The sequence below is a fragment of the Glossina fuscipes genome, unplaced genomic scaffold (genome assembly GCF_014805625.2).
Source record: "Glossina fuscipes isolate IAEA_lab_2018 unplaced genomic scaffold, Yale_Gfus_2 60, whole genome shotgun sequence".
In the NCBI taxonomy this organism is placed as follows: Eukaryota; Metazoa; Arthropoda; class Insecta; order Diptera; family Glossinidae; genus Glossina; species Glossina fuscipes.
Genome location: NW_023998432.1, coordinates 7,222,094 through 7,235,077, shown reverse-complemented (window position 1 = coordinate 7,235,077; position 12,984 = coordinate 7,222,094). Strand labels below are relative to the sequence as shown.

Here is a 12,984-nt window from a genome sequence, read left to right as displayed (position 1 = left end):
TCAGTAATATTGCAATCTTCACAGATGTCAGAAGAGGAGACTTTGATCATTTTAAAATAAACCTTGTCGTAGGTGTGATTACTCATAAGACGGTGAAGAACTTTAAATTCCCATGTTGTGAATTTTCCTTTAGGTAGAAGCGTGGGTGTCAAAAGAGGGTAAATTTTGTAGAACAGCCGGTCACTTTTTTCTCTAGCTAAAACATGATACTCATCTTTCCATTCTTTTATGATGAGTGTTTTGACTAGCAGAAAAGCTTCGCTGGGGGGGTAGTTTATGGACAAAACTGTACCATCAAACCTAGCTTGACGAGCATGGAAGTTAGCTTTTTCATTGATACTAAAACCACAGTGACCTGGGATCCAGATGATGTGGCATTTTTCAATACTTGGGTCTTTTAAAAGGTTGTAGATATCGAAGACATACTTATTGAATGGGTCTTTGTTCTTGATTAAAATTAAAGCAGATTTGCTGTCAGAGAAAACTACAAATTTTTTCAGCTTAATTTCAGATGCATGGATGATTTTTTTGCGTTCAATCATTTTCAATTACCATAACATTCCTTTTCGTTTTGAGCCAAAGTTTGCAACACTGTCTGACTTTCAAGAACTCAACAAGCACACTTACACACACGCACGCAATTACATTTAACATGCTCACTCCAGTTATTACGGCCGCTGTTTTTTTTTTTTTGTTACGTTTTATACGTAATCGTGACTAAAAATTACAACAATTTATTATTTGGACATATAAGCCACAAATCTATTGGCTTAGTCCATCTCTGTTCAACATACCAAAAAAAAAAAATAATAAAAAAAAATAAATAAATAAAAAAAGTATGTAATTTGCTTTTATGTTAAGTTTCTTATCGTTATCTTTTGTATATATGTTATTTGCATTTACGTCGATTGCTTTAGCTTTAAGAAATACGCTCACGCAACTTCTTATTGTGTTCATCTCTTGGGACTTATTAACCCGAAAAACTAAACAATTTGCTATTGTGGCAAGACTTACATTCTTCTTTCGTTTGAGATTTAATCTTGTGATTTTCGTACGTTAACCACCCTGTTCTAGCACTAAATTAATACGGGAAGTTTTTGTTATCCCCTTTTGCTCTAGAATATGAGGTTTAATTACATAGCGACAGCAACAATGACAGCCAGACAAAAATACAAATTTTATAGTAGTCGAGCGGCAATAATGTCACGATAAGGCTATTAGGAAAGCAAAAATTATGGGTGGGAGTTTTACAGTCTACCAAAAAACTGTACATTTAGTTCACGTAAACTTAATTTAAACTCAACATCGAAAACGAAGGTCCGCTTAAACATATATTTGTACTCAAATTTGCAAGTAAAGGAACGAATTATTAATTAACAAAATTATGTGGAAATATCATCTGCCTAATATAATAAAAATTAATGAAAGATTAATAAATAATATGAAACAGAATGTATTTAGGCAGGAAACACTACCAACAATGACCTATCAGGCATTAAATAAAAAGCAGGCAAGTGTAATAGTTTTTGGTACTTAAGGATTCTTCTTACATGACAATTACTATTTCGTAATCACCATTTTTTCTTTTGTAGTTAAAACACCTCTGTACCGAATGTAAGACGATTAGAAGAATATTTGCCAAATCTTTAAACATCAGCGTGCAATCTGTCTCTCAACAACTAGACTTTTCTCTGTTAACACGCACTCTGCAGTACTCGGGCGGTAAGGAAAAAAAGATCAAACCAACTGGAACAAAGGAGCCCGGAGGTCAGAGCGGGAACAATAATTCAGATGAAAATAAGAACGATAATGACGACAAAATCAAGTCATTTATAACTAAAACGATTATCTGGATATTTATTGTTTACATGTTAGGTGTGTTTATATCCTTAATAACATCATCGCGCGGAGAAAGGCCTGAAGTAGATTGTGAACATTTATGGTTGTACGCACAAACTGATTATTCAATATTTTAGGGGTCGACACGCTATGTTTCTTGGAATGAGTTCGTTTACCATATGTTAGCCGCTGGTGAAGTTAAAGAAGTGATAATACGGCCCGATATGGAAATGGTAACCATTATTTTGCACGAAGGAGCTATCATTAAAGGCAAAAAGGTCTCTTCCACCATTTTCCACATGGCCGTGGCTGATGCTGCCAAATTCGAGGAGAAACTTCGCGACATTGAAAAACGTCTTGGCATTAAAGAAGGTTCATAAATCGAATAACAATAAAATGAAGACTAATTTTTATTTCTTAGGTGTGCCCATAACATACGACCGTCAAAGTGACTCTTCTGGTCGTATATTATTATTATTACTATTTATTGCCCTGCTGATGGCGTTATCGTCACGCATGAGGGGAATGAAAAATCCCCTTGGATTTGACACGTTCGTATGTTTTTTAAGAGTACGGTTAAACCAAGTCTAACCAACTTACTTCTATATTATTGAAAAGCAGAGTCAGATGAGCAGGGCTAAATTCACTTTAGTGGATCCATATGAAGGCGGTCGTGGTGTTTTATTCAAAGATGTTGCTGGATTAGAAGAAGCTAAACAAGAAGTGAAGGAGTTTGTTGACTATCTTAAAAACCCTGAAAAATATCAAAGATTAGGTGCAAAAGTCCCTAAGGGTGCTCTACTTCTAGGTCCCCCGGGCTGTGGTAAAACGCTACTAGCCAAAGCTGTAGCAACAGAAGCCCAAGTTCCTTTTTTGAGCATGAATGGTTCAGAGTTCATTGAAATGATAGGAGGTTTAGGTGCAGCGAGAGTGCGCGATCTGTTTAAAGAGGGAAAAAAACGTGCACCGTGTATTATATATATAGATGAAGTAGACGCCATAGGACGACAACGCTCTGGCACTGAAAGTTTTAATCAAGGTAGTTCCGGTGAGTCAGAACAAACGTTGAACCAGCTATTGGTAGAAATGGACGGGATGTCGTCAAAAGAAGGCGTGTTAATGTTAGCTAGCACAAACCGCGCAGATGTTTTAGATAAGGTAAAATTTGATTAAAACTTATTTTGAGGTCTTCGAAAAAACTTATTTTCGTCAATACTTTCAAAAGGCTCTGTTGAGGCCCGGTCGTTTTGATCGGCATATTCTCATCGATTTGCCAAATCTACACGAGCGTAAAGAAATTTTCGAAAAGCATTTATCAACGATACAATTAGATGATGAATCATCTAAATATTCGCATCGTTTGGCTCGCTTGACACCGGGATTTTCTGGTGCTGATATAGCGAACGTATGTAACGAAGCTGCTTTGCACGCTGCACGTAATATACAGGATAAAGTAAAATCTCGTGATTTAGACTACGCTGTAGAACGTTTAGTTGGTAAATTGATAATGAAACAAAAGAATACTTGGGCAGATTGCGGATCACATATATTTTTTTAGGTGGTACAGAAAAACGGTCCCACGCGCTTACGCTAATAGAACGCAAGATTATTGCATACCATGAGTCTGGACATGCTTTGATTGGTTGGTTATTGCCTAATAGTGATATATTGCTTAAGGTGACAATAGTACCAAGAACAAGTTTAGCTTTGGGCTTTGCGCAATACACCCCAAGCGAACAACAATTGCATAGCAAAGAGGAACTGTTTGACAAAATGTGTATGGCGCTTGGCGGACGAGCTGCCGAAAATTTGGTTTTTAGTCGAATTACCACAGGAGCTCAAAATGATTTTGAAAAGGTTACAAAAATCGCATATGCTCAGGTAGAGGTCAACTTTGTACACACAATTATTTCCTTTTAATCTAATTCTCTGTTAGGTTAAAAAATTTGGAATGAACGAAAAACTGGGACCAATTTATGTACGAGATGCCAATGAAGCGGGCGGCGTCGATAAGCCTTTCTCAAGGGCTTTAGATAACATAATTGATTTTGAGGTTAGAAACATCATTGCAATTGCATATCAGAAGACCGAACAAATATTAAAAGATAATCGCGACAAACTTGATAAGGTAGTCTCTATTATCCGTATGCAAGATGTTAATCTAATTTATTATTTGCAAATCTTCCAACCAGCTTGCTTTGGCTTTATTACAAAGAGAGACTTTAAATTACGATGAGGTGGTTGACCTGATTGGTCCACCAGCTTTTGATTTGTCTCGTCGTAAAGTAGAACCAGTAGAGTTTGAGCAAACTTTGAAAAATCTCAGCAGTGACCCGAACTAACCATGTGCCTCTTTAATAGTTTTGCATTAATCTTTCAATCTTAAATAAAATTATGATATTCCTAACTCTATACTGTTTACCTCAACAATTGCACCTAATTGTAAGTATAATTCATATTTTTTATATATGTTTTCCGTAGTGCAAGTTTCACTACTGCTTCTTCTGTAAGATAGAGCATTTTCGCTAAATGAACATAATTTCCATAATAACAGTTCTCAACTAATTCTGGCGAAGGCATTCCTAAAATCTCTTCACTTCCCTTTAAATAATGCCATGAAAGAACATAAAGATATGAGGTAAATTTTGCCTTAAGAGTTGAGAAATTTACAAAATCGTTTTGAGTGTCCTAAGTAAGTTTATTAGTTTTATTGTAGAAAAAGAACTATTGGAATACTTAAGAATATTACCTAATTCTGTAATCCTATATCATTAGAAATGCAAAGAAATAAAAAAAAAAAAAACAACATGAAAAAAGAAAGATTTATACAATGTAGATGTCGTACATAGCGCAGGGAAATCTACGAATACAGAGCTCGAACTGGGTGGTTTACTTGTATTTACCAAAACTTAATGTAAAGGCACGTTGTTAGATCAGCGACAATTTAATATGAACTATTTTTGTTTATAAAGAAACCACATTTGTTATTTTGTGCAGCTTTTTAATACATACATTTTTCATACATAAATTTAGAATAATTTATTTTGACTTATCTCAAATTTTTAAAGTGGGTAAGACCACTATCACCCGACAAATACATCGTATAGATTGAATAATTGATTGAAACATGATTTTACATAAGGGAATCTTACGTGAAATGATTAATCCAGACTGAGTGCCATGCGATTTTTGAAAAAAATCAACCAGTTTGTATGATGTTTTTGCGCTGTTCGTTGATGACAAAATAATAACGTTCTTGTTTTAGGCATAATGGGATTTCGGGTGAGCTGGAAATCAACGTACTTATGGTGGTATTGTATTTTTATGTATTCTTTATAAATTTAATTTGTAAACGACCGAAATCAGATTTATTTAATGCTTGTGTCAACACGATTCACTCCAGAAATGCAGACGAAATTTTCGATGATTACATTTAAAAATTGTTTATTAACAAAACATTGCCTATATTTAGTCAAAAACTAAACGTTTTTATTCGTGTACTCGCCAATGAGACAGAAAGCAAGATCTTTAAGGAAAACACTGCAGTTATCTATCTACAGACACGTAATTAAAATTATATTCTTTTAAGAGCCAAATTTGTAGCAAGTAACTAACGACGCGCAGAGTGCCTTAAAGTAAAGATTTCTCGCGAGAATGATTCTAGTTTGGTTTTTTTAATATTTCTCAAAAATAATCCCCTTTTTTTAATACGTAAAGATGCTTAATGACATTTTTGTTGCATTACCTTTTCTTGCATCCAATGAAGGCACGCTTTTTTAATCTGTTACAGTGATTTCCTCCCTTAAATAAATAAATAGTTGTAACTTTTAATGGTACTTACGTATTAACGCCACCGCGGCAAAAATTGCATCAAAAAACCAATAAAAATGAACTTTATAAACTTTAAAAAAAATTTTTTTTGGCTTCTAAATATAATAATAATAATATAAGAAAATTATAATAATAATAATGTTTTGCCGCGGTAGCGTTTATACGTAAGCACCCTTTTCGTGAATATGGTTGATCCAGTAAACTACTACTTCTTCAAATATTTTTGAGTTTTATTTAGTAACATTCATAGACAAACTTCGTTTTAATTTTACTACATAGCTAAGCTCTCAAACAAAGTTTTAACACTACTTTTTTGCTCCCGAGTTAGATTGCCATCTTTGAGGAGCTGCTTTAGCATAATTGAGCAAGACAGCAAAGGTGCAGCTTTCTCTGGAACCATGCGATTAATAACACGTACCCAAGTATTTCGTATTGTATCTAGATATTGTAATAGATGCTTTTCCAGCATTGGCAAATCATCGTTAGAAGAGCAGCGCACAATATGTGCTACAGCCAAACACAACTGCTCCTGCAAGCTATCACGATGGTTGTACTCTTGATAATTATCTAAATTATGCGATTTTTCTATGGCTGCCAGCAGTGAAATCCAAAAATTGTCCAAATGCGTACCAAAATGCGAACGATCTTTTATACTAGTAATGGCGGTGGTTGCGTTTATGCGGACCTTAAAATTGGGATGGTGCACAATGACATGACATAAAGATGAATATAAAGTCGTTTGCCACTTCAATTCAGTAACGGAAAACGCATCAGCATTGCGTACTAAATTGCTAACAGCATAACAAGTGTTCCATTTCACTTTAGCATTGCTTGAGGATCGTATGCATTCACACAACTTGGCCACTGCCTCCGCGAATAATTGATGCCAATTTAGGTGACTGTTGGTGGCGATGAAATGATATTCATTTAATAAACACAACAGATTGCCCAGTGTGCGCACCGCATTGCAACGAACTTTATCGTTGTCGCTACAAGCGTTGACCGAATCATTGATCAGACGATACAACAATTCATTGGAAATTCGTTCTTGCGGTAGTGCTGTTTCAGAATCTTTGGCTATAAGAGCATCGCTGATATTTCCCAAAGACCAAAATGCTTTGATGCGAACTAATAAATTCGAGTCTGCCGCTAAATCTAATGTCATATTGGCGGTATTTTCTACGAAGACCAAATCATTTCGAAGAAACGGAAAGAGTACATACGCAGCCAATGCTCTTACGCTAGCTACCCGTACAATGGTGTCTTCCGTTGGATCACTACTTATTCCAGATAAAAAAGTTAACAAATTTATTTGAGTCGAATGAGGAAAGCGTTCAAACATAACTATACCAATATTTGATAAAACATCACATAAGCACACTTTTATTGCCGGCAGTTCATTGCTATCACTACGTAGATGTGATATTATATTAGGAAGAATACGGGACCAGAAATGATCGAATTCTTGAACTACAGATTGGGATGCACCAAAAATTTCAATATATCTTCCAATTTGATATACGCAAGAGTCAATGCAGCGAGCCGCATACAAACGTATATCCGACAAAATATCATGCAAGCTTTCCTGTAATGCTTCACAAATCTGCGACAAGTGAGTGCTGAATAGAAAAAAGTGACCACACATTGCAATTAACACTTGAAGACTTTCTATGCGGACTGAAGTAGCCGTGATGCGATCGTGCTTATAAAGGTTATCTAAAATCCGATGAAGTAACCACAGTTTGTCCTTACACATATTATTGGGTACCAGTTTTTGTTTGCCACTGTTTCGAAGAAGTTTATTGCTTTCTAATTTGTTTTCAATGGTTTCATGTTCAAACTCTGCGAACTCCTTTCCTTCTACTTCTTCATCTACTGTAACCACTATTCGCGTGTCATTTGGAGGACTAAATTTTATAAATTCTTTGGGCAGACCTAACGCTTCAGCTATGCAAACAGTTATCCTAGGTGTTGCCATCATGAATTCCATCACCATAAGGGCTGATACCTGAATGGCCACATCTCGATGAAACACAAGTGGTTTAACTTTACACACCATTTCCTTTAACAGTTTGTTTTCCAACTGTTGCAATGGTGTGGCCTGCACTAAGACTGCAGTACATTTTAAGGCTTGAGTTAAAACGGGCAACGATGACTCAATAGCTAATATGCGGGCCAGGCATTCATATATTGCCACAATTGTAAACCCCAAAGCAGTAGAAAACGGTATGAAAGTTGAGGGACATCGATTTGCGTTAAATTCAGCCTGGTGCAGAAAACTTTTAGATCCATAGAGGAGTTGGGAGCACACTTGTAAGGCCGCACTGCGACATCGCACATTTGGATCATGGCGACCGATGTACAGAAGGTCGTTTCGCGTTTCTATAGTAAAGATGAACATAACAATTTTCAAAGTATGTACGGTGCATATTAGTAAACAAGTCTCCTCCAAATTTTGCATTTTCGAGTGTTTTAAAATTACACACATTCTATATAGACTTTCTGCATGCATAAATGTCGTTTTAGTATGTCGTTTAACTCAGAAAGCTGATATCTACATGTATTCTGACTTAGTTTACATAGATCACTAAAAACGATCTAAATCCATGATAGGGTGTTTTAGACATTTCTTATATGCGTTAAATTTTTGTATTAGTGACTTTGAATTAAGAAAATATGACCGATCTTCCCATATTTTAACTGTTTGTACATAGCATTCGCCACAAAGCAAACGTAGTTGTTGTATTCTCTTCTATACGTAAAACTTTAGTCTGACGTTATATATAACATTTTTGAATTATAAAATACACAACATGGGATTGCAAACATAAAAATCAAAATTACAACTTCAGTTTTAAGCTGGTAGGAATAGTCTTATGCTCTGCACAAAACTCAATTTAGTAAAATATATGTACATACCACTTACACCGCTGGGAAAGATAGCGTGCCAAAATCCAAAAACTATTCTACGCTCAACACTACGAACCACAGTACCCACAAGTGTAATAGCCAATAAACGTATCTTAGATTTTTGATTACGCTCATAAAATTCTTTACTTGCAACGTTCTCCAATTCCGAAAAATCCGAATCACTTTTCCTTATAGATTCAAAAACGCCTATTCCTTTTCCAATGGAAGGGGATTGAGAGCTGCATAAGGCAATATTTCGATCGCCGGGTCGTGCAGTCTTTGCTACGGCCCTTGGCTTGTGAGTTTTTAGTGTTTTTCCGCCACTAGCCTGCGCCTTTTCACTGTTTATGTTCACATCATTTTCATCCACCAAATGGTATAAGGCTTGTTGACACATGTGAATATTTTGAGAGATAGGCAATTTTAATCCTACGTCCGTACCAAAATTTGCGCACGCTTTCGAAATACCAAGCAATTCAGATAAATGCTTGGCAGTAAAGTCCTTACAGAATGCAGCAATTTTATGAAGTGCTTGTAAAGCGTACAAAATGTATGTGGACAAATGTTCTGCTTCAAATTTTTCTTCAAAATAAAAGAAGTGTAACAATACCTCAGCAATTTCTACACAAACTTCATCTTGCTCCCTTGTTAATTGCACATCCTTCAGACCATTAAGAATGGAATCTAGAAATTGAATTGTTGAAATGGTTATTCTATAGTCTCGATTGTTGCAAAGATATGGATATAACGAAAATCCCTGATTTTTGGTATGGAACAATTTTTCAAAATAAGAACTACATTCATCATGATGTGCAGCAAACATTCTAGAGCAAACAACTAATGCGGTACAAATTGCGCTGTCCTCGAGGCAATGAGTCTCCATTTGTAGCAGAAGCCAATGTAACATGCATCCGAATTGCGGCCCATTAAAATGTGGTAGTAGTTGCACTTGCTGGAGATGTGTTAACCAATTCACACATTCCATAATGTTTTGCGCAATCCCTTCTGTATTTTTACAATTTCCACTGCTAGTAATGACTATATCAATAAAGTCTGACACAATTCGATATTGTTCCCACTTGCTTTTACATCCATTTTTTTCTATTTCGTCCAGTTTTTTTATAATCTCCACAAGCTCTACCGGATTATGTTGATTTTGGCATAGCTGACTAAAGGCATTTTGGGGAATAAGTACGTTGTCCATTATAAAATTAATATATTTGTTCTAACTTATATGCAAATATATAAAATCAAAAAAGTGAGGCCGACAACTTATTTCTGGTGTGAAAAAATTACTCTATCAATGAAAATAGCGTTAAGTGGTGTATGGGGTAAAGCTCTTAACACAACGAATGTGTTATGCTTTTTGCGTGGCGCATATTTTGCGTGCGTTGCTAAAGGAAAATCGTACGGTTAACGTTTCTTTACGGTAGTGGAGAAATGCAAAATTAATAAAGTGAACAATTTTTTTGAAACGTGTTTTTTAAGTAAAACACAAAAGAAAAAAAATTATTTATTGATGGTAAATTCACTTTACATTAACTAATGTAATATTTAAAATTGATTACCAATCCATAATAGATTTATATGGAAGTAAAGGAGCAACAAAAGAAAATGGATAGCGACGATATAATTATTGGGATTATGATAATAAAAATGGTGTGGGAGCGTTATTCTCGTCCGCGAACAGTGACTCTAAGTAAGATCCTTATTTAAAAAACCGAGATCGATGGATTTTTTTTGACCGCCTTCGACTATATGCATTATATTGATGTCGAGCAATTTGAAGTGAACGATCGCATGAATTTTGAAATATTTCACCTTCCTCTAAATTTGACGGAGAAGATAACGAAATCTTCGTAGATCATATATGTGTATTAAGTGCCGATTGTTCTTAAAACTACTGAAAGTTTCTCACTTGTAATCACTGGAATTCAAAAAAAACTTTTACGTTGGGTTGTTTGCAAATACTTGGCTCATGGGGGAAGTGACAGATATTTATCTCGTCTTATGGGATGTTCTTGCTCGGTGTTATTCATCTTTTCCAAACAAGTCATATACTTGGTATGTTCCGCACCGCGTAGATGCTATAGATTAAAAACACATTAATATTGTGCGTCCTCTTAATTTTGGTCCACAATATTAAAAGCATAAAGGTAACCTGTTGCTACGCTGAAACATGAAAAACATTTTATAATATTTATCGTGTTCTTTTAGGCGCGCACGCAATAGTTCTAATAACACCGTACGATGTGGCTACACTTTTTCTGTAATTGGCATCGGAGCGTCTTGGTCGTAAAGTGACGGTGGCAAAATCGACTAGAGCTGCCTGAACCTACAGGCATCACAGGCATTAATATAAAGTTTTCGTATTTGTTTTGAGAATGATCCAGCATTTCCTCTATGGGAAAACCTAATGAGGGTTTAGCCTGGTATTCTATTAGCACAAGTCAAAGATGCTTTCAATAACAGTTTATCCCAGCGAAAATGTGTTCGATAAACTAGCATCTCGTCGGAGAGTGCTGTTAAGCCTCATCCACATGAATCCCGAGAACGCAGCAGTGAGAACAATCGCAGTTATCTAACATAATCTTGTGAATATGCATAATGGATCATTATGCAAAGCAACAAGATAATCGGGAAATAACGCCAGCAGAAATGTCTTTTATCTTTGTGATATGTTTAAAAATTATTTAAACCAAAACTCAATTTAATGACAACGAAGTTTATTTAAATAATAAATTAAGGAAATATGAATGTAATGAAAACATGAATTTTGCTTTACGCTAAAGCAAACATAAAGTATAGAATTCATTTGTGATACAACAAAATATAGTATTCATTTATAATGCAGCAACAAAATATAATATTTAATTATAATAAAACCAAGTATAGCTTTTTATCTTTTTTACAATTTATTTAATCTAGTTTAACTTTTAACTTTGTTTAATTTTTTCTTTCTTTAGGTTGTTTTTCACAAACAAAAGCCCATGATTTCGTTTCGTTTTCATAAGCACGTCAGTATGCGTATTTTATTTTAACTGTCAAAAACAATGAATGTAATAATGTTAAAACTTTCCTAAAAACTGGTGTTAACGCATAGCGCAACTTAATTACTTGTTCAACTATATCTAAATATAGGCGATCAAATTTATTTTAACAGTTCGTGAGCCAAGCATAATGCAAATATTGTAATAGCACTTAAGCGTTCGCATTTCATTCACACTTGACACAACACATCATCTCCGCAAACGGCAGCTGGATAATTTTTGTGTTTATCGGTGTTAGTGAAAAAAAAGGAAAAAAAAAAAAAAAAGAAAGAGATTTTAAATATTTGAAAAAAGGAAAAGGAGGGAAGGAGGAGGAATCTCTCGTGAGAGAAAAATTAAGAAGCAATACATATATTCAATTATTATTTTTTGTTTTTTCTTTGTGATTTTTTCTTTTTTTTTTAATTAAGAACATTCGCATTTCATTCACACTTGACACAACACATCATCTCCGCAAACGGCAGCTGGATAATTTTTGTGTTTACCGGTGTTAGTGAAAAAAGAGGAAAAAAAAAAAAAAAAAGAGATTTTAAATATTTGAAAAAAAGAAAAGAGGTTTAATAAAGTAATAAAATAACCAAAGAAAACAATTTTAAGAAGGAAAAGGAGGGAATTAGGAGGAATCTCTCGTGAGAGAAAAATTAAGAAGCAATACATATATTCAATTATTATTTTTTGTTTTTTCTTTGTGATTTTTTCTTTTTGTGTTCCCTGTGACAACAACCAAAACAACATCAGCCCGTCTCCCTATGGAGACTGGGTCTGATCTTATAATTACTAGAGACAATTTTGAAAATTTTTACATGAACGCCACTGGGCACACCAAGAGATCGAAAATGGGTGAGAAGAATATTCTTTTATCTGATAACGGAGAAGCTAACGCAAACGTTTTAATTCCGCCTAGTAAACAGGCTATCGACAAGCCCTCTGATTTGGGTGCCACAGCCGCCCCAAATCTCGAGATTAATTTGTACGATTGCCTTTCCAACTGCAATTTTGTCGTTTTTGTCGAAACGTGTGCGGACGCAGAAGGAAATCGCATCAATATTAACTCTAATCTCTATTTCTATGATTACTTGAAGGATTTCGGTATGTACGCTTTTAAATTCTTTTTATTCATAACAAAATTGTTGGCATTGGCAGCGGAGCTGAAAAGCAGTTTGGCTCTTCCCCTGCAGACAACTTTTAATTCTTTTAAGCCGTACATACCGAAGTCGTTCACTGAGAGATTTGGAGTTATTCGAAACATCCCATGCACATATAGTGTCAATGATATAATTGAAAACGCCGTATCCGATATTCCGATTAAGTCCGCTGTCCGTTTTCAAAGAAGAAATCCCAACAACAAAGACGA

General features: G+C 35.0%; 2 protein-coding genes across 2 annotated transcripts; one reads left to right on the top strand and one right to left on the bottom strand.

Moving 5' to 3' along the window:
* Positions 1 to 1,228: 1,228 nt before the first annotated feature.
* LOC119637653 (paraplegin) lies at positions 1,229 to 4,261 on the top strand. The gene is made up of 9 exons (XM_038033851.1): positions 1,229 to 1,510; positions 1,593 to 1,922; positions 1,977 to 2,211; positions 2,261 to 2,394; positions 2,461 to 2,997; positions 3,065 to 3,335; positions 3,398 to 3,720; positions 3,776 to 3,967; positions 4,032 to 4,261. The coding sequence occupies exons 1-9, from the start codon at positions 1,385 to 1,387 to the stop codon at positions 4,179 to 4,181; spliced, it is 2,298 nt and encodes a 765-aa protein (XP_037889779.1). The 5' UTR covers positions 1,229 to 1,384; the 3' UTR covers positions 4,182 to 4,261.
* Positions 4,262 to 5,882: 1,621 nt separating this feature from the next.
* Positions 5,883 to 9,883, bottom strand: LOC119637616 (HEAT repeat-containing protein 6). The gene is made up of 2 exons (XM_038033790.1): positions 8,590 to 9,883; positions 5,883 to 8,052 (listed from the first exon to the last, which is right to left on the bottom strand). The coding sequence occupies exons 1-2, from the start codon at positions 9,782 to 9,784 to the stop codon at positions 5,942 to 5,944; spliced, it is 3,306 nt and encodes a 1,101-aa protein (XP_037889718.1). The 5' UTR covers positions 9,785 to 9,883; the 3' UTR covers positions 5,883 to 5,941.
* Between the last annotated feature and the right edge of the window lie 3,101 nt (positions 9,884 to 12,984).